Source organism: Mauremys reevesii, linkage group 2 (assembly GCF_016161935.1).
Source record: "Mauremys reevesii isolate NIE-2019 linkage group 2, ASM1616193v1, whole genome shotgun sequence".
NCBI lineage: Eukaryota > Metazoa > Chordata > Testudines > Geoemydidae > Mauremys > Mauremys reevesii.
This window is the reverse complement of record NC_052624.1, coordinates 29,214,566-29,241,518: the sequence shown is the minus strand read 5'-3', so window position 1 is coordinate 29,241,518 and position 26,953 is coordinate 29,214,566. Positions and strand designations below refer to the sequence as shown.

General features: G+C 41.9%; 1 protein-coding gene across 22 annotated transcripts in view; it reads left to right on the top strand.

Moving 5' to 3' along the window:
* CCDC7 (coiled-coil domain containing 7) overlaps positions 1–26,953 on the top strand; it is a 334,724-nt gene that overhangs the window by 181,536 nt on the left and 126,235 nt on the right. For 21 of the 22 annotated variants that reach the window (XM_039527959.1, XM_039527957.1, XM_039527971.1 and 18 more), the window contains 5 exons: positions 8,834–8,909; positions 14,491–14,598; positions 18,899–19,018; positions 22,449–22,568; positions 25,299–25,430. In XM_039527959.1, coding sequence (XP_039383893.1) covers positions 8,834–8,909; positions 14,491–14,598; positions 18,899–19,018; positions 22,449–22,568; positions 25,299–25,430 — 556 coding nt within the window. The remainder of the gene's footprint in view (positions 1–8,833; positions 8,910–14,490; positions 14,599–18,898; positions 19,019–22,448; positions 22,569–25,298; positions 25,431–26,953) is intronic. The other variant, XM_039527974.1, reaches the window with a different exon arrangement.

The following is a 26,953-nucleotide window of genomic DNA, read 5'->3' as shown; positions in this document are numbered from 1 at the left end:
TTTCTGCTTCAAGGGAGCATATGGGCACAATTCATTGGTCTCATAGTGCTGTGGCCCCATACCTTGCTATATGCTTACTCACCTCTTCCTCTAATTCTCAAGTCCTTGCTCAAACTGCCACAAGAAAGAGCGAGGGTTATTCTCACAGCATCATCCTGGCAAGACAATTGTAGTACTTGAACCTCCTTCACCTATCTGTGGTAATGCCTCTCTGCCTTCCTCTCAGGAGGGATTTCCTGTTACAGAACTCAGGGAACCTTGAACCTGATAACATGGTTCCTAGATGGTTCTCGAGCATGGAATAACCTGTTCAGATAGTGTCCAGTCAGTTCTATCTAGCAAGAAATGTACTACTCACAAAACCTACCTTCAAAAGTGGAAACACTTCCATTCCTGGTGTTCTCTTCGTTCTTCTCAAACACCAGAAACTCCACTCTCCAAGATCCTACACGCCTGTTGATTTAAAGACACAGTGTCTATCAATGAGCTTAGAGTACATTTGTCTGCCATTATGACCTTCCACTCATCCGTTGAGGGCTTCTCAATTTTTGCACACCCTACTATGACCAGATTTTCTTACACAATTTATTTTCTCCTGTACAGAACCCAATTCCCCAGTGAGACTTAAATTTGGTTATCAATGCCATGAGGAAACCCTTCTTTGAACTGATGGCTCTCTCCTCCACCTCTCCCTCAAAACTCTCTCTTCCATCTCTCCCTCATTCCTGATAGCCATCACTTCAGCTAAATGAATGGGAGAACTAGCTGCCCTTATGGCAGATCCACTATTCACTACCTTCTACAGAGATAAAGTTACACTACATTCCTATCTTATTTCTTCCTTAAGGTTTCTTCAGAATACCATAGTAATCGGGAAATCTGTCTGCCAGTGTTCTATCCAAAGCCTCATATTTGCAGGAAGGAAACCAGCCTACATACTCTAGATGTCAGGAGTGCTCTCACCTTCTACCATTTGTGGGGAGGCAGGGATCCTCTCTGGACTCCACTTCAGGTCCTTATACTGTCTTTTTCTCCCTCTTCCCTCCCAAAGGGCACGATTTCAGATTTTGGTAGGGGGTGGCAACTTTAACTGATTCCAGGAGCTACTTAGGTACCTGAAAACTGTAGGGTTTTTTTTTGTTTGCAGATAACTTATAAATTAGCTCATAGGAGCACTGTATCTAATTCCTATATTAAAAAAAGAAATAAATATTGGATCCACTCAGCTCTCATACTAACATTTTCTCACATCTTGTGTCAAGTCACTTAAGGGGCACTAGGTAGTTTTAAATTTTAATGTATATTTTTACTTTATTACTAACTCTTGAATACAACAATTGTAGAAAAATCTAGATTAATTTCTATCACTTTTTTGCAGTTCACTGAGCTTGGAATAGATCATTTGACTTGGGAAATATCCTACGAGGGTAAGGCCCCATGAGTTTATACTGCATTTGCCTGGGGCTCTAAGAGTGTTATCTTACTACAAATAATAGACTAGAAACTGACTTTAAACAGGAGTGAAACTGACACTTTCAAGCCACTTTCACAGTATTGCCAATCCCAAATATTCAAAAATCATGAATCGGGCAAACCAAAAATCATGCGATTGGCTTTAAAACCACGAGATAATGTAAAAATAACAGATTTGCTGTTATTTTTATTTGCCTTCTGCTTTTTGAGCCTTTGGGTGCACTGGGGTTACATTTTGAAGCTTTCTCCATTGCCTCAAGGACTAGAAATTTCATTTTTCTTTAAGAATGAAGGCTGAAATCATCACATATTCACTTGACTCCAGGAGCTTGGACTTTAAGGAAAACAATAGTTATCATGAGACTCATGACAAAATCATGAGAGTTGGCAACACTGCTTTCATTTGTGTTTAAAGGCTAGTTATTTTCCAGAAGGCTCTTAAACACAATACTACAGTGATTGAGTTGCAGTTCTCACAGGAGAATATTTAAAACCAAACACCAAGAAAATTCCACATTTTAAAGTTGAGAAAAAAATGGAGACTTCTGAAGTATATCAGGGCCATTGCAGTCAGGAAAGGAAAATAAACAGGCACAGTAGCTTTGGGCGGATCTTCCACTTGAAAGAAAGTTGGAGGATCAAATCTTCTGGTCCTTAATCTAGTAAAACTTTTATTGCCGTCAGCTTCTCCACTCATAGATATTAACATGTACTTAATAACTATACACTTCATACTTAAATATCTAAGCCGTCTTATCCAGGGCTACACATCTTATACATATTGGCTCAGGGACTGCATTTTCTGGCATATTCTGAATAATGCTGAGCACACAGATGGTGCCCAGTGAATAATACAAATCATGACAATAATTGTCAACTTTATGGACTCTGGGGGTGCAGTTTCTGTTCTTTATTTTGGAATTTGCCTGGATACAGCTGAAACCATGGGTGGCGGGTATTGTATGCAGGGGGAGGCCATGCCTCCCCAAACAGCCTAGCATGGCCCCGCCTACAGTCCTCCAGGCCCCCTCCTGCCTGCTGCTCCCTTCTGTGGCCGAAAGGCTGGGGCAGGCCGACTGGGGGCCGTGGTGCACAAGGCCATGCCATGCCACCCATCCTCCGGGCACTGAGACCACGCTGGGGCTGGGGGCACTCTGGCAGCCCCGTCCAGCACTGGGACCACACTGTGGCCGGAGGCGCTCCAATGGCATCACCCACTCGCTGGGCCATGGTGCTCTGGCCGTGCCACCCGCCCAGTGTTGGGGCTAGGGGCGCGCTGGTCATGCTGCCTGCCCGCTCAGTGCTGGGGCTGGAGCTGTGCAGGGGAGCCAGCAGCCACGGGGGTCTGTGCTCTGAGCTCCAGTGGGGAAGTAGAAGGGGCGGGGCCTCAGGCAGAGAGGGAGGGACCGGCGGCTAGCCATAGGCGGCAAGGGCATGTCACCTGCCGCCTATGGCTGAAACCCTAAGAATTAGAGGCATAAACACATCTGATACTTATATGACACTTTCTGATTCTTTCCTTTTCTCGAACTCAGAACAAAAAATGATTAAACAAAAGTGGTTTTCAGTTAAAATGTAAAATTGCACAGTAGCCATTGCTCTACAAACTAGTATGGGGCAGAACATGCCACCTCTTGGGATTTAAGTGATCCCTTCTCATCTGACTCTCATTCTCCATCCTTCCTGACTTCTGTGCTGCTTTTCATGCTGTCAAACATGATTTCCATCTCAACCTCTTGGGACCATTTGCTGGTGTCTCAGAGAACTGGTCACCTTGGTTTTGCTCCCATCTATCAGAGTCCTCTTTTTTTACAGCATGCAGCAAAGAGATATTAGCTGCACAGACCAGCCTAGGGAACTTAGACTGTCAGTAATATTTAACTCAGATGCATCTACATATGGATGGGGAAGTCCATTCAAACAGCAATTTGTTAGTTGGAGCTCGTTGATCCTGTAGACGTGCGGACTCATCCCTGTGGCACCTCCTGCTGGTCTCCCAGGGAATTAGCTCTTTTTCCAGCTCTGGATCACCCTCTGCAGGCCAGTGATCCGCCTGTCCTGTGGCCCTGTGTCCCTCCCAGGATCCTGGTGCCCCATTTACCTGGGGTGCTGCCTCCTGGCACTAACCTCTCAGTCTTAGGGTCTCCCCTCCCCAGGGAACCCCCACCCACTATTCCTACCTTGCCTCAGTATAAGGCTACTGCCTGTCATCATCTAGCCCCCACACCCTGGGGCAGACTGCAGTATCAGCCTACTCATCACTGGCAAGGTTGGGTTTGGACCTGCTGCCTTTGCCTACCCTGGGCTGCCCTCTGCAACCCCCAGTACCCCTTGGCCTTCTGCTAGGCCACAACCTGGTGCTTTCCAGGCTGGAGCTCCCCAGCTCCTCAGCCTGTCCCCAGCCCTGCTCCACTCAGGTACTCTGTCTCTAGCTCCCTGCAGCCAGGCCCTTCTCGCTCTGAATGCAGAGAGAGACTTCTTGGGCTTCTGGCTCCCAGCCTTTTATAGGGGCCAGTTGGGCCTGACTGGGGCATGGCCACAGTTGAACCTACTTTCCCCAATCAGCCCAGGCTTCTTGCCCCAGCCACAGCCCTCCCCTGGACTGTTTTAAGCCCTTCAGGGCAGGAGCAGGGGACCATCCTGCTACAGATCCCCAGAAGAAAAGAATCTACATATCAATATCTTAAAGTTGAGAGCTGTCTGGTTGGCTCTAAAGTCATTTCTGCCTCATGTCAAACACAAGGTAGTTCAAGTAGTGACAGACAATATGACAGCATTGTATTATCTGGACAAACAAGGCAGGGCTCATTTCTTTCAATTATGCATAGAGGCAAAGCATCTTTGGGAGTGATGTATAGAAAAGAATGTTCACCCAATAGCAATTCATGTATTAGGGGCAGGGCCGGCTCCAGGCACCAGCTTATCAAGCAGGTGCGTGGGGCATCAACTCTGGAGTGGGGCGACACTTTCAGGTATTCAGCGGCAATTCGGCGGAGGGTGCCTCACTCCCGCTGGGAGCGAAGGACCTCCTGCTGAATTGCCGCAGATCGTGATCGTGGCTTTTTTTTTTTGGCTGCTTGGGGTGGCAAAACCCCTGGAGCCGGCCCTGATTAGGGGAACAAAACACCCTTGCAGATCATCTGAGCAGATTGATCTCTCAAATGCATGAGTGGTCTTTGAAAGATGAAGTAGTAGCACATCTCTTCAGCTCATGGGGGAATCTGGTAATAGATCTCTTTGCATCCAGCAACAACAGGAAATGTCAAGAAGTTTGTTCAAGGGCTGGGAGAGACTGGATCCAATATCAAATGCATTTCTAATATATTAGGGTCAGGGCTTAATGTTGCATTTCCTCTCATTCAGATAAACAAAATGAAAAACAAGACAAAGCGAGGGTAATTTTAATAGCATCAACATGGGCCAGACACCAATGTACCCAGACTTACTATACCTGTCCATGGGGTTAATTGAGCCTCTACCATTAGTACTGGACTTGTTGCAATGACAAAGGATGGTTTATCAACCATATTTTTGATCTTTTCATCTAATGGTATGGGGAGTCAGACTCTGGGATTGTTAGAAAAGTATTGCTCACCAGAGGTACAAAATGTAACAATGAATTCCAGGGAAGAGTTCACATGAAATTGTTATAGTGAATTGTTCACATGAAATTGTTGGTCCCTGTTCAGCACCAATTAGTTATATATTAGAATCTTAACAAAGCAGCCCTGTCATTATGTTCAGTGAAGGTTCATCTCTTTGCTATAGCAGCATACCATGTATCATGTTTATTAATTATATAGTTAAAAAACTCTTAAAAGGCCTTAATAACTTATATCCTCCAATAAAGAAACTCTATGCCATCTTAGGATTTAAATTTAGTGCTCTTACAATTGATGAAATTTCCCTTTGAACCTTTGGGAGGCTGGACTTTGTTCCATTTGCCTATTAAGACAGCATTTTTGATTGCTATGACTTCTGCAAGGCATATAAGTGCCTTAATGGCTGACTCACCATTCACTGTTTCTCATAAAGACAAAGTAATTCTTCGCACACATCCTCAGTTTTTACTAAAAGTGGACTCAAATTTTCATATAAACAGGTCTATAATTTTACTGGTTTACTTTCCCATCCTAACCATGAGGCTTGGGAAAGCTAAATTACATATACTGGATGTTAGAAGGACCTTAGATTTTTATGTAGACAGGGCTAAGCAATCTAGACAATCTTCATAATTGTTTATTGCTTATGAAAGGAAGAACAAAAGAAAAGCTGTTTCTGTGTAAACACTATCAAAATGGGTTAGATTATGTATTAATGAAGCATGTAAATTGATGGGTTGTCCCTTCCCCAGGGAATTAGGACATTCTACTAGATTAAAGGCAGCCTCTGTGGCTTTTTGTAGACATATTCCTCTAATAGAGATATGTAGAGCAGCAATGTGGAGTTCTGTTCGCATCCTTAGGAAACACTATTCCTTAGATTTAGATCTGTTGCAAAATCTGGCAAAACAATTATGCAGTCCTTATTCAATTAGGACTCTGTGGTCTCACCTTTCTGGATCAGAATATTGATTATTAATCTATTTCATGAGTGGGAATATGCAGAGGACACTCAAAGAAGAAATGAAGGTTATTTATCTGTAACTGAGATTCTTCGAGATGGCCTCTGCATAATCACACTCCCTGCCTGCGTTTCCCCACTACCTTGGAGTTCTGCTTACCAAAAGGCTTGGGGTTGCACAAGAAGAAACTGAGTTGACTTTGAGGCATGCCCCCTTTATATCCTTGCTCTTCTTGGAGCATTTGACATTCATTGAAGGGAGGGGTGAAGGATATGTGTGAGCGCACCAATGGCTACTGAGAGCTAGAGTTATGTCATTCAGGCTGCAGCAGTTGGAGTATCAGAGCACAGTGCACATAGAATATAGCAGTATGGAGAAGATACATAAGAAGAAGAGAATGAAAGAAAAAAGATGGCAGGGAACAAGATAGCTATACACACAAAAAAGAGATTATACAAAAGAGAGGAAGGGATGACTCAGTAAACAAAGAAAGGAAAACAATGTAAAAGAAATGATGGGGAAGGGTACACGATTGCTTTAGAAGGTGAGATAGCATGCAGGAGAAACAAAGGTAGGGGGTATGGAAGAAATGGCAGAAAAGTACAGTCTTAAAGGAAGAAAGAGAAAAGGCAAAAAAGATTGAGTGAAAAGGTAAAGAGCATGAATATAGGAGAGAAGAAGTGCCAGGTTAATTAGCCAAAAATGTGAAAACAGGAAGCAAAGCTCTTTGGGGCAAGGACCATCTTTTTTTTTCTGTGTGTAAAGTGCCTAGCACAATAGGGTCCTTTTCCATTACTAGGGCTTCTAGGCACTATGGCAGTAATAAAATAATAACAACAATAATAAAACAACATAGGAACATAAGAATTGCCATACTAGTTCAAACCTGAGGTCGATCTAGTCAAGTATCCTGTCTCTCACAGTGATTGGCATCAGACATGTCAGATGAAGTTGTATGAAATCTGCAGTAACCAATGTGGGCTAATTTGACCCCCACAATAAGTCTCATTCTGATATCTAGTAGTTAGAGATTGGCATACGGCCTGAAGGATAAGGTTTAATATACCTTCCACAAAATTTTTGTTAGTAATTATTAGGGCTGTCAAACTATTAAAAAATAATTGCAATTAATTGTGAGATTAAAAAAAAAGTTGTGATTAATTGCATTTTTAATTGCACTGTTAAACAATAATAGAATACCAATTTAAATTCAGTATGGAAGCATGTCCCCTGGAAAGGTGGTCAAAGCATGAAGGAGCATATAAATGTTTAGCATATGTGGAATGAAAATACTTTGCAATGCTAGCTACAACAGTACCATGTGAATGCCTGTTCTCACTTTCACATTATAAATAACAAGTGGGCAGCATTATCTCCTGTAAATGTAAACAAATGTGTTTGTCTTAGTGATTGGCTGAACAAGAAGTAGGACTGAGTGAACTTGTAGGCTTTAAAGTTTTACGTTGTTTTGTTTTTGAGTATATAAAATATAAAAACAATAATTCTATATTTGTAAGTTGCACTTTCACGATAAAGAGATTGCACTACAGTATTTGTCTGAAATGAATTGAAAAATAGTATTTCTTTTATTTTTACAGCACAAATATTTTTTTAATAAAATATAAAGTGAGTACTGTACACTTTGTATTCTGTGTTATTGAAATCAATATATTTGAACATGTAGAAAAACATCCAAAAATATTTCTAATACATTTAACTTGGTATTCTATTATTGTTTAACTGTGCAATTAAAATATGATAAATTGCTACTATTTTTTAATCTAGTTAATTTGGTTTGCATTAATCGCTTGCATTAACTGTGATGAATTGATAGCCCTAGTAATTATGGTACCCTAGGTAAAAGACAAGCTAGCCCTGATCTAACCTCAACTACTGTTCCTAGTTTAGAGAAACCCCTAGAGAAGTTGCGCATAAAGAAATGGCAACATATAGACAGAGCTTGGACTTGTGAGTCTAAAGAGAGGTCCGAGTTAAAGACGATGCTCTGGTTATGAACCTGAGTTACATGGAGGTTGGTAGCATTGTCCGCAGTGAATGACAAAGTAGGAAGGGGTGAGTAATTGGTGGAAGAATAAATATTAAGTGATCAATTTTGGCTATGGTTGTCTTAAACTGATGGCTGGATATGCACAAGGAGATGTTAGAAAGATAGTCCAAGATTTTAATTTGACTGAATGGAGACTTGCCCAGAGTGGAGAAGTAGATCTGGGTAAAGACGACAGCTAAAGCTCTGTTTTCTAATAAGATTGCCTTGACATAAAGTGTAGAGGGAGTAGAGAAAGGAGCCAAGACCAAAGATCACTGTGGAACCAGTATTGAAAGTTGAGGAGGGTCTGCTGAATAAAATGCTGAAGAAATGATTAGAGAGGTAGGAGAAGAACAATGAAAGGAGAATCATGAAAGCTGAGCTAAGACAAGATTACAAGAAGGAAAATATTGCTAGTGGTGTCAAAGGTACCTGAGGGGTCAGAATATGAAGACATAGTATTTGTCTTAATATTGGTGAGAGCTATTTCACTGGAATGTAAAAGGTGGAAGCCATATTGGAGTAGAACTAGGGAGATACTGGACCAAAGGATCTCCATATAGTGGTTATACGCTGTGGTTGCCGAGCAGTGAGTATATTTAACCTAGAAAGAACTGCACAGAAGTGGTCACACATATTTCCATTAACCTAAAGAACAAACTTCACTAAGATGTTAAAAAAGAAATTGATTGTTGATATATAATTGAACTATCATTTCATATTATTTGCTATTCTCTTTTTATTGATAGACTATAATTTTGGAGAATATTTTACCCAGTGAAAAAAGTCTTCCAAGGATTTACAAAGAGGCAGTAGATCTTAAAGGTAAACATTTTTTTCTCTTTTCCAAGAGATGGAGAATGTTTGATAATTGGAGCCATCATGCCAAAATACGTTATGGAATGTGGTGTAACGCATTTCACATACATAAGTGACTGATCTTTTATTAAGTGTATTCTGCTATACTTATTATAAACTGAGGAAAAATTCTTAAAGCAATCAATTTATTTGTTAGCCAAATTGTATTTTGTGAACGTTTATGAAAGGCATTCATTTATAATGATATTCTGGAAAAGCTATTTTCCTTTGGGAGCTTTACACCCTCAAAAAAGATGGTTCATGATATTAATTTTTATTAAAGCTAGCGTGCACTGCTTTTAAAAATAGATTATATTGCATTGTCTTAAATAATCTCTCTTATGTAGATAAGAGATGAGCTGTCAGACAAAAGAAGGCTTTCATTTGCAAAGCTGCCATCAAACAAGCACAAACTCTTACAACAGTTCAATTAGAACCAAGAAAACCATTGATAAGTGAAGAATTAGTAACATACTGTTTGAAAATTATTACTTTCAGAGAGTCTTCAGGGATTTTTATGGTTTATTTGCTATGCAATGTAATCATTCTTCAGTAAACAAAACGACATTTTCTTAAATGACATCTTAACTCCACATCACCTAGATTATCAAAAGAACTGAAGACACCCCTCACCCCTCCAGGGACACTATTAGGATTGCTGGGACTCTTACCAAAAATCAGTATGGAACATTCACTCACATGGCTTGTGCACCAAAAAGTGTATCTCCTTGCTGAAAAGTGTAGCAACATAAACAAAACCTTAGACTTCTCTATGTAAATTAAAACCTCATGCTTGGTATATAATTAAAATAAAAACAATTAAAAAACCTATAGTTTTATGAATGGTACCTGTGGTGGAGTGGTGCCCCACGCCCCGAGGAAAAGGGCTGAACCAGGCCAGAGAGGCTCTGCGGACCAGCAGCCAATCAGTGAAGGCCTGGGGAGAGCCAATCAGGGCAGGAGAAGAGGCAGCCAATCAGGACCAGGCTAGGTCCTATATAAAGGCTGCCTAGCTGGGGAGACGGGCTTGCCTGCTGGGAAGTGTACCAGGGTACCTGAGGTGGAGCAAGGCTGAGGAAAGGTGAAAAGAGCTGAGGAGCTCCTGCCTGGCAACTCCCCAGGCTGCTGGCCTTGTGGAAGGCCAAATATGTACTGGGGTTGCAGGGGGCAGCCCAAAGGTAGGGGTGGCAGCAGGTCCAAGCCCCCCTTGCCTGTGCTGACTGGCTTGTACACTTCAGTCTGCCACAGTGAACGAGGGCTAGATGGTGACTGGCAGTAGCCTTATACTGAGGGAAAGACTGCTGTTAACAACAACAACCCCCTCACCCCTGGAAGGGGGTGAGACTAGACTAGTGGGCACTGCCAGAGGGCAGTGTCCTGAAGTGGACGAAGACTGTCCTGCAGAAGGCGCCGCCGAGCAGGCAGCATGGCAGGTCCCAGGGCATCAGCAAAGATGATGGGCCAGACACCATGCATTGAGGGTACTCCGCAGCAGTTGAGAGCTAATTCCCGGAGTGACCAGTCGGAGGTGCTAACGGTGCCCTAGAAAAAACAATGTGATTTACTACATTTAATTGAGATCAAATTAATACCACACAGAACAGCATTGGTTTTAGAAAAATATGAGTATTTCAGTGACTCACCAAGAACACAGAGGCCTCCAAATACTTGGAGGAGAAATGAACCAAACTATTTGAAGAATGTGTGTGTGACCTTTGTACAGGAAGCAACATCGGTCCATTGATAAGGCAATGCATTAAGACTCAGGTGATGTGGATTCTAGTCCCCGTTCTGTCACTCATTCACTGTTTGATCCTTTGCAAGTCAATTCACTTCTTTGTACTTAAGTTTCCACTTCTGTAAAATAGAGAGAATACTTAATATACTTTGTAAATCTCTTTTTAGATCCATGGATAAAAGGCACTATATAAGAGCTAATTTTTAGTATTAGTATTATTATCATTATTATTTATCTCTGACTGCTAGAGGTTTGAAAAAGCTTGCAATATATTTGCATATGCTCTGGCTTGCTTCTACACATACTACCATATGTGTAGTAGTGCAGTGCTATGTATCAAATCTTCCCCAATACATTATACCTAGTATTTATCTCTTCAATGTGTATTTTTTACCAGCAAACCCAAAATGTTACTATAAACACTTTTTCTCAAGATCTATATTAATATACTCATCTTATTTTTGCAGTGCAATTTTGCAGATCTTAGCCTTTTCTATACCTTTGAACTTTTTGCCCACATGAATTCCACTAGCAATTATCTACCCCCAATATTTACTGGAAAGAATGCTTTCAACACAATAAATAGAGTAACTGGTGCCTTGTAAAGAGATAAATCAATGTCTTGGTCATATGCAGTTGTGGCAAATTACCCCTTTGCTTATGCTGATCAGAGAGTCAGTAAACTGACAAGTCCATTTTAGCCATGTCCCTTTACTCATATACTCCCTCTGTGCTGGTAAAGAGGCTTTTGTGGTAGTACAGCATTATTGTCACAGAGATGGGACTTGGAGGTGAGATGACTCTTGCAGCATTATGCAACAAACATATAGTCTCATTACTTACTCATATGTAAACCTGGCATATTATATTGTAAATGGGAATGTTATCTTAATTCTTAAGAGAGGACAGGGAGAATCAAGACTCTATGTATAATGGGAGGGATCCCTGTCAAACATTTCAAAACTTTTACTTTTCAAGATAAATTCAAAACGTTGTTAAATGGGTGTTATTTTTACTGATGACCATAATGGTTTAATTGGAGTGGTTGTTTATTTACATAAAGATCTTTAAATTTTCCTTTACATATTCAAAACACAATGCTAGTGATACGTGTTCACAATAACATTTAGTGATATAATGACATACTGTTTCTTGAATAATATTGTACTATAGGTTTTTTTTTTTTAACAGGATAACTTACAAGTAAATGATTCAAAAAAGAGTCATTGTGCATTCAACCTTAACTTCTGTATTTCCGGAATTTTGAATGTTTAAATGAGCAAACGTAACATACATTAATTTTAAGCTTTCATGTAGACTAAAATATTCAAACTTGGTGCCTGATTTTCAGATGTGCTGAGTACTCATAGGTCTGGCTGAGATAATTGTAAACTGGATGCTCAGTACTTCTGCATATCAAGCCTTTTATGACTAAAGGTAGGCTCTTAAATCTACTTTTTTTTTCTTGTTTTGCTTTCTGAGGTGTTGACCACCCACAGCTCAGAGGTTAATTTAATTTCTGAGCCTAAATTTAAGTATATACATTTGAAAATATTTACCCCTAATTTCTTAGTATTTTTTTAAATAAATAAAAAAGCAAGAAAAAATTCTCGGTTTTGTAGTTAACAGTCCCAAGTCAGCAAAGGCTAATTGGTGTCTGTGTCATTAATAAACTGCGTATGTACAATCTTAACAAGCACTATTTGACTAAAGGTTGACTAACAAATTATGAATGTAGTGCATTATCATTATCAATTTAAATTTATTATATTTTTAAAACCATTGTATTAATTTTCCTCAGTTATAGCTTGAGTTTTATTGAGATATACAAAACATACCAAGTTTGAAAAAAATTGGTTTGATTTTACAGTTATGAACGTTTAATTTCAGCAAGTTTATGAAAAAATGTCCTATCTATTAACTAGCCACAAATATATATACAGTACATCTTTCTTTATGAGACACATTCTGGCCTCATTGTGTCTCGCAGTGAAGGATCAGCTGGAGCTCCTCAGCCTAACCTAGCTCTGTTGTCATGAACACTTGAAATCCTCTGCTAGGAAGGGAGAGTACATATAATATTTTGGGATTACAGGGTGGTGGCAACATTGCAGCTAGACCACATGCTAGGGGCCTTTGGAGATGACATCAGGGAGGTCTTATGAGTGTGTAGAATGTCCATTTAGGTTGGTTTCCCTGTCTGATGTTGGAGATCCTTAAAGGAGCACAATAATCAAAACAGCAGATGGCAGACTAAGGGCTATGTAACGTAAATGAAAGCTAAGAAACTGCAAAAACTGATGGGACTACAAGAGAACTACATCTGCACTATATCACAGGGAAATAACTTAGTAAAACGTATTTCCGTTTGTTACCATGGTATCTAGGTGCTTTTAGGCATATTAGCTGTGTATAAAATATATAAGTACACTGTGGAAATATATTAGGCTAATGTGACAATGGGAAGGTAAGTTTTATGAAGGCCATAAGTATAACTGGGTTTAAAAAACAATTAGATAAACTCCTGAAGGATTGGTCCATCAATGGCTATAAGCCAAGATGGTCAGAGATACAACCCCATGATCTGGGTGTCCCTAGCCTCTGATTGCCAGAATCTAAGGATGGACGACAGGGGATTAATCACTTGATGACTGCCTGTTCTGTTCATTCCTCTGAAGCACCTGGCATTGGCCACTGTTGGGAGACAGGATATTGAGCTTGATGGACCATTGTTCTGACTCAGTATAGCTATTTTTATATGCTTTTTAACTGGTCTTGATGGACAGTTCTTTTAGCTTCCTTGTTTCCTGGTAGATGGGGACATAACAATATTAGAATTTTTAGATGTGGGAGAGAATGAACAGATAATTTCTTCTGTTTGAGACTGAAGAGTTATTAGAAAAAAAGACTTCACTTTGCAGCTCATGTGGCAGATCTGAAAGATATGTACCAAGCAGAAACTTTTGCAGCACTCTTACTAGAACACATCAGAACCCTTGGTAAATGCAAATGTAATAGTGAAAGAATATATTCATCAAAAAAAATTCTGAGTTAATTGAAACTTTGTATTATAAAAACAGAATACAATTTCTGATCACCAAAAGTCTGACAAAACTTTCCTAATTCATCTGTACATGTGCTTTTTAAATTTTTTTGCTGTATTAAAAATGCAACTTATCCTGCAAAGAGTGTTCAATGGGAAAAAACCTATTTCTCTCTGAGGGTTTAAAAAATCCTGCCTCACACAGATATGTAAGGTTCCCTGCCCTATTACATGATAGTCTCCTTTAAGGTTCCTGTCTGCCTAGAACCAAGCCTAATCAGTACCTAAGGATTTTGCTCAAACTTTTAAAAAAAATTCATCTTTGAGCAGAGATCAAATTTCAGGCCTAGTGATGAGTGGTTTGGAAAGTTGTAAGTTTGTGAAAACAAGGTCTATCATGGAAATGATTTTAACCATAATATACCACTCAATACTAATTAGTGAAAAATATTTAGATGAGCTGTTGCATAGTTTGAGAGAAAAAACATCATTAGTTACATGTGATCAGTTGTCACTTCTGATTAGAGGCAACTATCATTATGCTAGATACATATTCTCAATGTGCAAATATGGTTTATATAAAGAAATATTATTTAACTTTACATCAGCAGATAAACATTTGAGATTAGAAATTTAATGAGTAAAATATATGATTATTCTGTTACCTGGATCCTACCTTAAAATTTGTGCATGTTTCCATAAGGTTATGACAAACAGAATTTTCAACAAGTTACTTTCTCCTTCTTTTGCATTTCCCAATGAAATAGAAGATTTATCAGACACAGAAAGACTTCTGTTAACAAATCAGTTGAAAAATCTGAATGAGATTCAACAAGCACAGACTCTTATTCTGGTAGAAGCAGGACAAAACGTTGGTAAGTGGAAGTTAATAATTTAGAGTTCTAGTAAGCAATTATGAGTTCTCTGAAGACTTTGGTGTCTTGCCCTAAGTGAAGCTAAAATTATATATCTTTCTTTCCCACAAAACTTGAACTCCTGCCACTGACTATCTTATAATACCCCAGAGTGCAGAAGATGCAGAAACTGCTCTACTGTTGAAGATCACTCATCAAAATTACAGACTAATGATTGAATTTAGGATACTCCAAAGCAAAATTTGAAATCTTGAGGAAAGGCCCCCAGAATTAGTTTGTCTACGATAAAATTCTACATGATTGCCTACCATAGAAACTATGAACTTCCTTCCTTTTTATGTATATATCGTGTCAAAGGGGTCTAAGTTCTTCACAGAATGGGGTCCCTGTTACAAATGTACTTTCCAAAACAGAAATAGGCCAAAACCAAGTGCACCCAGATTGGAATAAACAGAGTCTTCTACTATTGAGCTAATAATAATGTAGTGTAATAAGATAAGATTGTTCCAGAGGTTGAAGATGATTCTTTCAACCTCCTTCCTATCGGGACTCCTTTAACAAGTAAGTCTAGGCGCTAGATCATATTGTAGTCAAACTATGTGCCCTTATCATTCAAGTTCACCTTGTACCGCATAATGATTTAAACATCAGGTTTGAAATATTTAGATTACAGATTCAAATGGCAGTAACGTAGACTCATCCCTTCATCTCTCTGAAGTTGGGATAAATTGAATTTTCATTGAGTTTACTGTGTGTACGTCTTCTACATAAGAATTTTTTAAAATAAAATGAGGTCCTGTATGCTTTGTGTAGCTATTAATGGTCTCATAGCACTTATCATAATACAGCTGAACACTCATAATCAAAATTGACTAGGAGTGAACAGCCTTTTATCGCCATTAACATGCATTATCAATTTAAGAGAAGACATAATTTTTAATAGTAGACACAGACACCAATATGTGATTGAATAGGACCTTGGAGACAGAAATGAGCTTGGACGATGGGGTGACTTTATTAGCCACTGACCTTCACTAAAGCAGCATGGACTAAAGAATAGTGGTCATTATCAAATGATGACATGAAGTCTGAAGATTGTTATTATTTGTATTATGTTATTCCCCAAATGTCCTGTCACAGGCAGGGCCGGCTCCAGGCACCAGCCGACCAAGAACGTGCTTGGGGCCACGCCTTCTAAGGGGCGGCCAATCTTGGGGTGGGGAGGCAGCACTCCATTTTTTTTGTTTTGTTTTGGCGGGGCTGCGCTCAGGGTTTTTTCTTGGTTAGGCGGGCGGCGCTCAGGAGTTTTTGTTTCGGTGGGGCGGCGCTGGGGGGTGGGTTGTTTCGGCGGGGCGGCGCTCAGGGGTTATTGTTTTTGTTTTGGTGGGGCGGCACTCAGGGGGGTTGTTTCGGCAGGGTGGCACTCGGGGGGGGTGTTTTGGCGGGGCGGCACTGGGGGGCGGGTTGTTTCGGCGGGGCGGCGCTGGGTTGTTTTTTTTTTGCTTGGGACCGCAAAAAAGTTAGAGCTGGCCCTGGTCACAGGGTGACAGGGCCAGCTACAGCTGTGCCATAATTAACTAGATGCTTCCCAGCCTGAAGGGATGGGACTAAGGAGGGTCAGATGAAAGCATAATGGTCACATGGGCCTTATAAAAGGCTTGAGTGAGCTCAGTCTGTGATTGGAATCACAGGGAGTGGGCAGGCTCCTGTGGAAGGCCAGAGACTCCAGTGAAATCAGCCTGGGAGCCCAGTGCTCTATACCAGATCAGGGGAGGAGACAAGGAATAGAGCCTAGTAGGAGCTGAGAATGGCATTCCAGGGAAACTCCCTGGGGGTTGAGTGCTCTATGCCAGAGTTAGAAATATTCTAAAAGGTAGCCTAAAAAGGGGCTAGGAACAGGTGCTAGAGGATAGGCTGAAGAGAATCCCTAAAGGGCTAAAGAACCTTTTAATTTGTTAGGACTTGGGCTTTTGCTACCCGGAAAGGGGTTAAGTTTGTTTGTGGGTTGGCAGGAAGGATAGGCCACTCTTCAGTACAGACCAGTGTGTGGAGAGCTCAGGAGACCCATCTCTTGGAAGGGAACTGGGGAAGGAATCACCAGTAGTGCCACACTCAGCTAGCAAGAGTACTTGGGGGCAGCCATGCCCTCTGTCAGGTCACAATCAGACTGGAGCCCCTTTGTACTGGATGTTGTACAACAAACCCTTAATTAAAAGGAGTCCCTTCCTAAAGAGCTAATAGTCCAAGGTCCAGATTCAGCAAAGTATGTAAGTATGTGCTAAGCATATGAATATTCCTGTTGAAGTATTTGTGGCTATTTGTGCTTAAAATTAAGCACGTGCTCAAGTGCTTTGCTGTATCAGTGCCTAAAGTAAACTGGCATAACAAAGGAAGAGTTTGGGGTAGGTAGAATTAAAGTAACATTGACAGGCAAAAGGGGCCATACAGAATTACTAATGCAAAATCTGAATTTGAGTCTCTCATATTTTTAAAGAGACAAATAACTAAGATGTTAATGATGTCAGTAATCCTTGCTGGCCATCTGTCTGGCCATTATCAGAACTTAGACAAGACCATAGTTTCAGTTTCATAGCATTTAAGGCCATCAGATCCATCCAGTCTGACCTCCTGACCACACTTAGACTAGTGGGCCGGAGGCAAAAAGTTGACATGCTGATCCATTTCTGAAAGATCTCTTCCTGACTTGTCTTCTAATATTGGTCACATAGAAATTGTAGAACCCAAGTTCCTGAAATGGATTCAGCCTTTGGTTTGCCAAACACTCAAGTCACAGCATTGCTCAGCTAGTGCTGGTCAAAAATTTTGCATTGGAGTGATCTTCTGACAAAAAATGCCCTTTCCACAAAACCAAAATTTTCCACAAGAAAATTTCAGCTTTGCTAACAAATTTCAATTTTCAATCCAGGAAAATTGAAACAACAGTTTGCTGGCTGCCCATCTGGAAGGCGTTTGTCAATCTGTTTGCCTGTCCTTTAGCTGTGCGGATGGACATGTCTAGATCTATTTCACATCTGACATTGACAAGAGCCTTCCAGGTGGGCAACCTGGAAGCCTAAAAATTCAGTTTCAGTTCTCCCCAAATTAATTTTTTATGTAAATAACTCTCCATGAATATTTTTGCATTTTCGGTATTTTGCCCCAAACTTTTTGCAGAAAGGGATTCCCTTTTCTTGGCCAGCTCTATGATCAACCTTTCTAATCATCTCACAGTAGCCATTGAAGGTGCACAGCTGCCATAGCTATGTGCCAGAATACGTACCACCATGGCAGGCTGTAAAGACCCTCCCGTTCCAAAGAAAGCATCCCCCAAAGATGAGTAGAAAATAAATTGGGAATTTAAAAAATATTGCCAGAACTGCAGACTAGTTCTGCTCCTGCCATCCATTATACAGGAAAGTAGGGACCCAAATAAACTCAGTCAGTACCAATGAAGCTGGGTGAATTAGTTTACACTAAGCTAGTACATTTTAAGAGAAAAATTAGGGAAAAACCAAGAAATAAAACCTCTTCCCTTTGTTGCACCCTCCTATTCCTATGCTATTCTGTAGCCCCCAGTATAATTTAGATAGCTCTGAAAGCCTGTCTGAGTTACCTTTCTATGTGCCCTAGCTTTCGTTGGGCCACAGCACTGCTGGGAATCTCTACAGGTCTGTGTACTGCATCTCCATTTATGACATGCCTCCTGCCCTCACCCTCACCCCTGGCATGCCCGTACACTGGGCTTGCAATGGGGTCTTCCCCAGTTTCTGAACCAGGGGAATCTTCCTCTGGCCAGATATGCAGAGCTCCTTTTTACCACTCTGTCCTTTTTACCCAGTAAAGGGGCTGAGTTGGGGTGAGGAGCTCACTTAAGATCTCTTACTCTTACAGGTTTAATTGGGAAAAAAAGGTTGTGGCATTCTTCCATGCTCTGCCCACAAAATAAATACTTACTACTTGAGATGCCATAATGGAAGCCACTCTCAGTGTATTGTGCAGATGGTCAAAACAATCATGTATGCTGTTTGGGCTCCATGAGCTGTGCCCCCCACCATGGGATCTGAATATACCTCTGGGTTGTGATGAGTTCCTTGGGCTTATCTCCTCCTCTTTGGAGCTTAAATATGCCTTCCTCTTCAAGTGCTGATATATTTAAGGTAGTTATTTTTATTGAAATAAAATTTCAATATTTTCAATATTAAATATCTTGTCTGTCTATTTCTAGCGAAACCTGCTAGAAATTGTTTACATTCTTTCTCTATTGGATGGTATCTCAGAATAATTTTTTGTCTCTATGCAGGGAAGACAATAGATGACCTCTCAGACAATAGAAAAAGTTTGCTTGCAAATATAGCATCAAATACAGAAGTTATTCAACATATAGTGGCTGTTGAAGCTGGCCAGCCAGGCAGTAGCACTGGTAAATGCATTATTTCTTTCTTTTACTCACTGTAGCACACAAGAAAAGTCACTGCTCTGTGCAGGTCACAATCTGGACACACAAGTAGATGGAGGTTAGGGAAAATTAACTGAAACATCAATAGTTGACTTAATTCACTATAAACATAACAACAGAAATTTGTCTTTAGGAGGAATTTAAATGTGGACAGGTTAGGTGCTTTAAGGGTAAGCTCATGGAAGTCATATCACACAGAAGTGGCCATGTAGAAGAATACAGACTGTATGACAAACTGCAAACAGGTGAGAAAGGCTAGGAGCATTAGCAGAATACAGATTATTAGAAACAGCATGAACTTTAAAGGAAGAGAATAAGTAGGGAGGGTCAGAGTTGTGGAGAAGTTTGAGTGTGGTAACAAGGGGTAAAATTTTGCGAAGTGACTAAGTCACTCAGGATCATAAATCCCATTAAAAGTAGGCTTAGGCTCCTAAATGACCCAGGCACTTTTTAAAATGAGATCCTAAGTCACTTAGGCATTTTTAAAAATTGTACTTGAAGCTTAAATTTGATGTGATAGACGATAGGAATCAAGTGGAGTAATTCAAATGGGGGAAGAGGACTAGTGGAGGCATCTACATGATCAAATCAATGGGCAAGGAAAATGAATTTAGAAAGTGCATTTTGTATAGACTGAAGGGAGGCATTGTGTGTGTTTGGGTGACGAGAGAGTGGCGAGTGGCAACAGAAATTTGGCTGTGGGTTGGGTAGAAAAGGACAGATCTTGGAGATGTTGCGAAAGAAGAGGATGCAGAATTTGGATATGATCTGGATGTGTGGGGCAAGGTAGAGGGAGGAATAAAAAATAGCCCTGAGATTGTGAGCCTGGGTGACAAGAAGGATTGTGATGTTATCAGTAATGCTAGACAAGTGAGGGTATAGAATGTATGGGAAGTATGTCTATTTTGCCCAAGTTTAGTTTAGATCATCTGTTCTCAAACTGTGGGTTGGGACCCCAAAGTGGGTTGTGACCCTGTTTTAATGGGGCTGCCAGAGCTGGCGTTAGACTGGCTGGGGCCTGGGACCAAAGCCTGAGCCCCACTGAGGTTGTCAGCCCTGAGTGGCCTGGCTCAAGTTACAGGCCCCAACCTGGGGCTGAAGCCCTAGGGCTCTGGCTCCCCACCTGGGGCAGTGGGGCTTGGATGGGCTCAGGTTTCAGTCCCCGTTCCTGGGATTGTGTAGTAATTTTTGTTGTCAGAAGGGGGTCACGGTGCAATGATGTTTGAGAACCCCTGGTTTTGATGATGACAAAACCACCAAAAGAAGTTGAGAGACTGAGTTGTATGATAGGATAGGAGGAACCAATTTAGTGGCACAGTGGTTGAATTTGAGAGTCATCAGCATAGAGTTTATAGCCTAAAATGGACTAGTTGATGAGATTGCCCAGAGACAGGGTGCAAACTGAGAAGAGGGAGCTGGGAGAGAATAGAAGGACCTACCAAAAGATATACTGATAGAAAAGAGAGTTAGGAGGAGAACCAGAAGATCAGAGTATCTCAAAAGCTTGGTGTGTATATATCATCAAGAAGGAGAAGATGATCAACAGTATAAAAATGGTACAGTTAAGAAGGATGAAGATGTAGGAGGTGAAATATGATGAAATTCTTCATACATTGAGGGCTTCAGTCACTTTCAGTGTACAGAGTTCATCTATATTCTTTACTCAGCTAAAACTCAGTAGCAGTTCTCCGTGGCTATGTGGAGATTGATTGAGCCATATTCAATAGGAGTTTTGCCTGAGTAGGAAGTGCAGAATTAGGCCTTTATAACAAAGATCCAGTCAGCAAAATGAAGCGTTTACATGAGTCTCTAAGAGGAGAATTCTAAACAAATAAGGAGTTGAAGGCAACACTCTTTTGTTTTCCTTATGGGGAAGTGACCATATGCTAAAAGAACGTGCTGTCCTCACATTGAATAAGGATGTTGTAGGCAGACTGATTTGCTGCTGTGTATTCTTTAAAGGAAACATGTTTGTTTTAAACGGTTGACATCATTTAATTATTAAGCATTTTCAGTGTCAGAACAATGATGGTCCAAATATGCTTCACCAGTCTACTTCTGATCAATGTTTGCCTAGCAGAACACTATTATAATAAAAAGGTAAAAGTTTCGGCAGGCAGGAAACTATTTCCTTTATTTGTCAAGATATATTTAGAGAATTCTTAATGCACATATTTTTTTACCTTATAGACCACTATAGTTTGTAGAATTTTTTTCTGTAATCTAAATGATCTTTTTAGACAATTTTGGGCACCCATTGTACCTTAAATATAGTTACCGTATTTATTACAGAAATGCAAAAGCCACTTTTCAATGTTGATTATCTTGACTATTTCATGTTTCCAGGAAAGCCTATGAAATGTTTTTGCTATTTAATGCATTAAAATGTTCCTCTTTCTGTAAAGAGCAAAGAATATGAGCCAAGAGAGCAAAGAAGGATGATGGCTACAAGTCTCAAAGCAAATCTACATGACCTGCAGCAAGCACAAGCTCTTGCAGCAGGCCAAGTAGGAAAATACAGACCTGATGGTGAATAGTGACTTAATAGCCTATATGTACAATTAGCAAAAAATGACAAGTTCTTTAGGGATTCCATGAAATTTCATTAATTTGTGAACCAAAAATATAAATGATCTTTCTTCCACCTATGGGGCTCTCTCATTCTGCTTTTATGTACTCAGTGTAGAAGAGATCCATATGGTGGTTGGTTGTAAAGGTGGGTGTGGGAATAAATTAGTACATTACTTATTCATGTAGAGTGAATGAGGAGGATGTGTTCTAGGTGATCTGAACATTGTGGAAAAGAACGTGCTTCAAGATTCTTTTGTCCTATCCAGAGGCTTGTGCAGAGCTGGAAAAGAATCTGGAAGCTGCCCCAAATCCCTCCCTACCCCTGGCTGACAGGTCTCAAAATGTAATTATGTAGGGGAAATCATCACAGAATGGGTGTGGAATTGTATTATGGATTGGTAGACTATTTAGGATATGTCTACACTGCAGTCAGAGGTGTGATTGCAGCATGTCTAGATAACCAAGCAAGCTTTAGCTAGCACGTACAAATAGCTGTGAAACCACAGCAGGAAGGACTTCAGTGTGCTGTCAAGTACTATACAAGAAAGTACCAAGGGTCCTAGGTGGACTTGTATAGCTTCCACTGAATCCTATACTTCACTGCTAGTGGTACTAGTGCTGGTTAGATTAAAGCTAGTTTAGATTTGTCTACATGTGCTGCAATCACATCTCTGATTGCAGAGTAGACATACCCTTAGATCAGTTATTGTTGATATACAGTGAACACTTTTCAGTTTAATAGTCTTATTTCATGTCATTCAGATTGAAAAGGAAACATTTAAATTCACTCTCTATTGATGACTCAACTGTTCCACCTTTATAGAGAAAGATATAAATGAACTATCAGAGAAGAGAAGATTTCTGCTTACCAGTCTGAAATCAAATTTGAAAGATCTGCAACAAGCAGAGGCGCTTGCTGCTAGCCAACCAAGCAGTATGAATGGTAAGTAGAGAGTTACAGCTCGATCCTACTTCTTTACCTGAATAAAACTCAATAGTAGCTTTGCGTGGCTAAGTGTGGATTCATTGAGCCATACTCAGGCATTTCGCCTGAGTTAGGATACAGGATTAGGCCTTTATTAACATTAAGATCTATTAATCAAGAATTAGTTCTGGGAGTTCTCCATTTGAATACCTCTTATAAATTGCTAAGAGATTTCAAGGCAACATCCGTGTTATTTTCCATATGTAGTAGGGAGCATGTATTAAAGGAAAGTGCTGCTCTCACACTGGCAAAAATTATCATACATAGCTTGTTTGCCATTCTGAATGCTTGAAGTGAAAGCAGGTTTGTTCTAAGTACTTGTCATAATTTAGTTGATAAGCATTTCTGACAGTCCCAATATGCTCTACCAGTCCACTACTGCCCATTGTCTACCTTCGCAAGAGGCCATTATACTATAAAGGTAAAAATGTAAGCAGGCGGGGAAAAAAAAATAGTTTTTCGAGATAAATTTAGAACATTCTTTAAACATAAACAGTATTTTTACCTGATGGTTTCTGTGAAGTGGTTTAATTGTATAAGCTGATCTTTCTGATCTTTATAATCTTTCTAGATGTTTTTCTGTCACTATTGTAGAAAATGTATTTAGCAGAGTTATTAGAAAACTTGAAAAGCAATTTTCTTTGTTAAATATCTTATCTATTTCATGTTAGAGAACATGTATCAAATGTTTAAATACTATTTTTCTAGTGTAGTGGTTTTCAACCTTTTTTCATTTGCGGACCCCTAAAAATTTTGAATGGAGGTGCAGACCCCTTTGAAAATCTTAGACATAGTCTACGGACCCTAGAGTGACCAGAGAGCAAGTGTAAAAAATTGGGACACTTTTTTTTTCCAGGGGGGTAGGGTGGGGAAGGGGAATAATTGTCTATATAAGATAAAGCTTCTAATATTCGGACCTTTGGTCACCCTAAGCCCAGGGCTCCATGACACAGCTCAGCTGACTCAAGTCCCACTAACCCTGCGCTTAAACTGTGGTACAGACTCACCCAAAGTGGCCACTGACTCTCTCGCCTGACTTTATAACCACCCCCACCCCTGCTGCGGGAGATAGTTGGGGTGGGCACACATGGGAAACCGCCCCACATGAAGGCACCACCCGCCTCTGCTCTCTGCCGCGGACTTCTTGGTGCCCTCCCCGCCTCCGGCCACTGCAGGCTGCAATCGCCAGCCAAACGCCCTCATTGGGTCACGGCTGCTGGCCCAGGCGGGGTGGCATGGTGGGGGCCGGGGAGCTATTTACCCCACTGGCATGCGTGGCGCCCGGCACTGAACGGAGCCCATGTGCCGCAGGGAGCTGTCCATGCGGTGAGTGGGGAGTGGAGCTACACGGTCTGCGGGGCGGGGTGGTGCTGGGGTCTCCTCCAGATGCCTAGAGCCAGGCAGCGACAGCTTCCCCAGTGGCGCTGTGCAGCCACTTCGGGGCGGGCTTCTCCCCCAGCTTGCAGCCGCGCCAGCTCGCTGTGCTTCCCGGGATGGTGGGAGCCCAGGGTGGCACTCTCCAGCGCTCTGTGCCACGCACGGGGCCCTGACCCTAAGAGCCAGAGGGACCTGCCAGGGGGTGAGGTGGGGAGTCCCAGTGGTGATTACCTAGGGCGGCTCCCGGAAAGCATCCGGCAGGTCCCTCTGGCTCCTAGGGTTGGGTCAGGTGGGTGGGTGGGTGGGTGGAGGCAGTGATGAGCTGCCAAAATCTTAACAACCGGTTCCCTATAAAAAGTTCTGATTTAAGGGGGAGGAGCGGGGGAGGGGCTGAGAAAGAGATCCTCGTGGGGCCGGGGGCCCCTGCAGGGCGTGGGCCAATTGCCCCACTTGCCCCTTCCCCTCCCCTCTGGCCAGCCCTGGAGCTTGCAGCAGCCCCACCCCCCACCTTGCTGGGCTATTCAAAAAGTGGCAGCAGGACGACTCCCGAGCTCAGCTGAGCTGCCCAGCTGATGCTGGCGGCTGGCCACGCTGCAGCTGGGGGGAAGCGGGGGAAGGGCCGGGGGAGCCTCAGCCTCAGCTGGGAATCCTGGGAGCAACAGGATGGTCCAGCCCATGGACCAGAGTTCTTTGCCCCCCCCCCCCCCCGGCCCTTTAACAACCGGTTCTCCACGGAGGTCTAATTTTAGCAACCGGTTCTTGAGAACCTGTGCGAACCTGCTCCAGCTCACCACTGGGCGGAGGGCTCTCCACCTGCTGCTGGTGCCTGCAAGCCCCACCCCACAGCTCTGATTGGGCAGGAGGGAGCCAGTGCAGCATGCGGAGACCGCCTCTGAAAAAATTCTCTGGGCCTCTGTGCCTAGGGGCTGCCAGCACTGCCGGCTCCTGCCAGCAGGCGGGCAGGCGTGCCACCAGGAGCTGCCCCAGGAAGTGCCACCATGCCAGCCCCTGGACTTTGGCGGTGATGGGAAGCGGTCTCCAATATCAGGACAAAGGGCATCCCGACCAATGTGTGATCGGGACGTGAGACAAATGTATTAAAATCGGGACTGTCCCAATAATATCGGGATGTCTGGTCACCCTAACAGACTCCCAGAGAACCGCAGACCACAGGTTGAAAACCAGTGTTTTATGATAATACACCCTTTTGCAGACCCTCTAGACATTGTCTGCAGATCCCCAGGGGTCCATGGACCACAGATTGAAAGCCACTGTTCTAGTGAACGCACTAAAAGCTTTCTGTTTCTGTAGAGAAAAAAGTATATGAGCTAACTGAACAAAGAAGGATGTTGACTTCAAGTTTAGAAGCAAATCTACAAGATCTGCAACAAGCCCAAGCTCTTGCAGCAGGCCAAGTAGTAAAATGCAGACCTGATGGTGATGGTGAGTGCAGAATTGATAATTTACATGTACATTCAGAAAAATTATGAGTTCTTTTGGAGATTCTTTTTTATGCTATGGATAAAATTCTTAAAAGAAGAATATAAATTAATTCCTTTTTTTCCACTTATAAGGCTTTTAAGTCTGTTGTTTGGATACTTTATGTAAACTGGCAAGAGGCTCTACAATTTCCCATTTAAAAGAGGCAGTCCACATATATGAGACGATTTACTAGTGTCTGAACTGAACATGGACTAAGGAAAGAATCTCACAGAAGATTAAAAATTGACTGCCTCCTCAGCAACTAACTCCTCAATAGTTTTCCCAAAAGTAAATTCCCCCCCAGAATAAGACCCTTGACAAAACATTCCAAGCGTGCTCCCTAAAGTTAGGCCATAAATCCATATTTGGCCCCTAAATGAGTGGCCTGATTTTCAGAGATACCCAGCTCCGATTCAAGTCAATTGAAATGGATAGCACAAGGGACCTGTTTTTTATGGTCCACTTTTGGAGATTGATGGAACCACTGAGTTCTTCTTTGTGTGGCTTCTGTATATTCCCACTCTGGGGGTGCACTGGCTGCTCAGTTCTGATGGAACTTTCTCATAGCAGTCCTGTTGGAGCATTCTCATGCACCTTTTTCCCCCTCCCCTCACTGTTTCTCAATATTCTGAGGGCAAGGCTATAAAAAGGGGCATAGTACTCCAGCAGCCTCCGTACTTTTGAACTCAATTGCAAATATACCAGGAGCCTCCTTCAGTCAATCTGATCCAGATTCATGGACTCAAGACTCAGGGTATGTCTACATTACGAAATTAGGTTGAATTTATAGAAATCGATTTTTAGGAAGCAATTTTATACAGTCAATTGTGTGTGCCCCCACTAAGCACATTAAGTCAGCGGAGTGCATCCACAGTACCATGGCTAGCGTCAACTTTCAGAGCATTGCACTGTGGATAGCTATCCCACAGTTCCCGCAGTCTCTGCTGCCCATTGGAATTCTGGGTTGAGCTCCCAATGCCTGATGGAGCAAAAACATTGTCGCGGGTGGTTTTGGGTACATGTCATCAGTCGCCCCTCCCTCCGTGAAAGCAATGGCAGACAATCATTTCACACCTTTTTTCTGTGCAGACACCATACTATGGCAAGCGTGCAGCCCGCTCAGCTCTACTCACCAACACTGCCGCTGTTGTGTCTTGGGTGCTGCTGTCAGCAGACGGTGCAGTAGGACTGCTAACCGTTGTCATACACTGCTTCCACTGCAGCTCTGCTCTCCTGCTCTTGTCTCGATAGCGAATTTCTCCATGTTGTCTTTCATGGGCTCCCGCGTGTGTGTATACTTTCTCGGGAAATGTGTGTGGTGCTAACCATCATCCTCCACCACTTCCACTGCACTCTGTTTTCCTGCTCTCCTGGTGCCAAGAATCCACCTCGCAGGTCCTCTCGTCGTTTTGTATAAATATATATTCTCATGGCATCCGTCGTCATCTACCGCTTCCGCTGCTACTCTGCTCTCCTGCAGACGC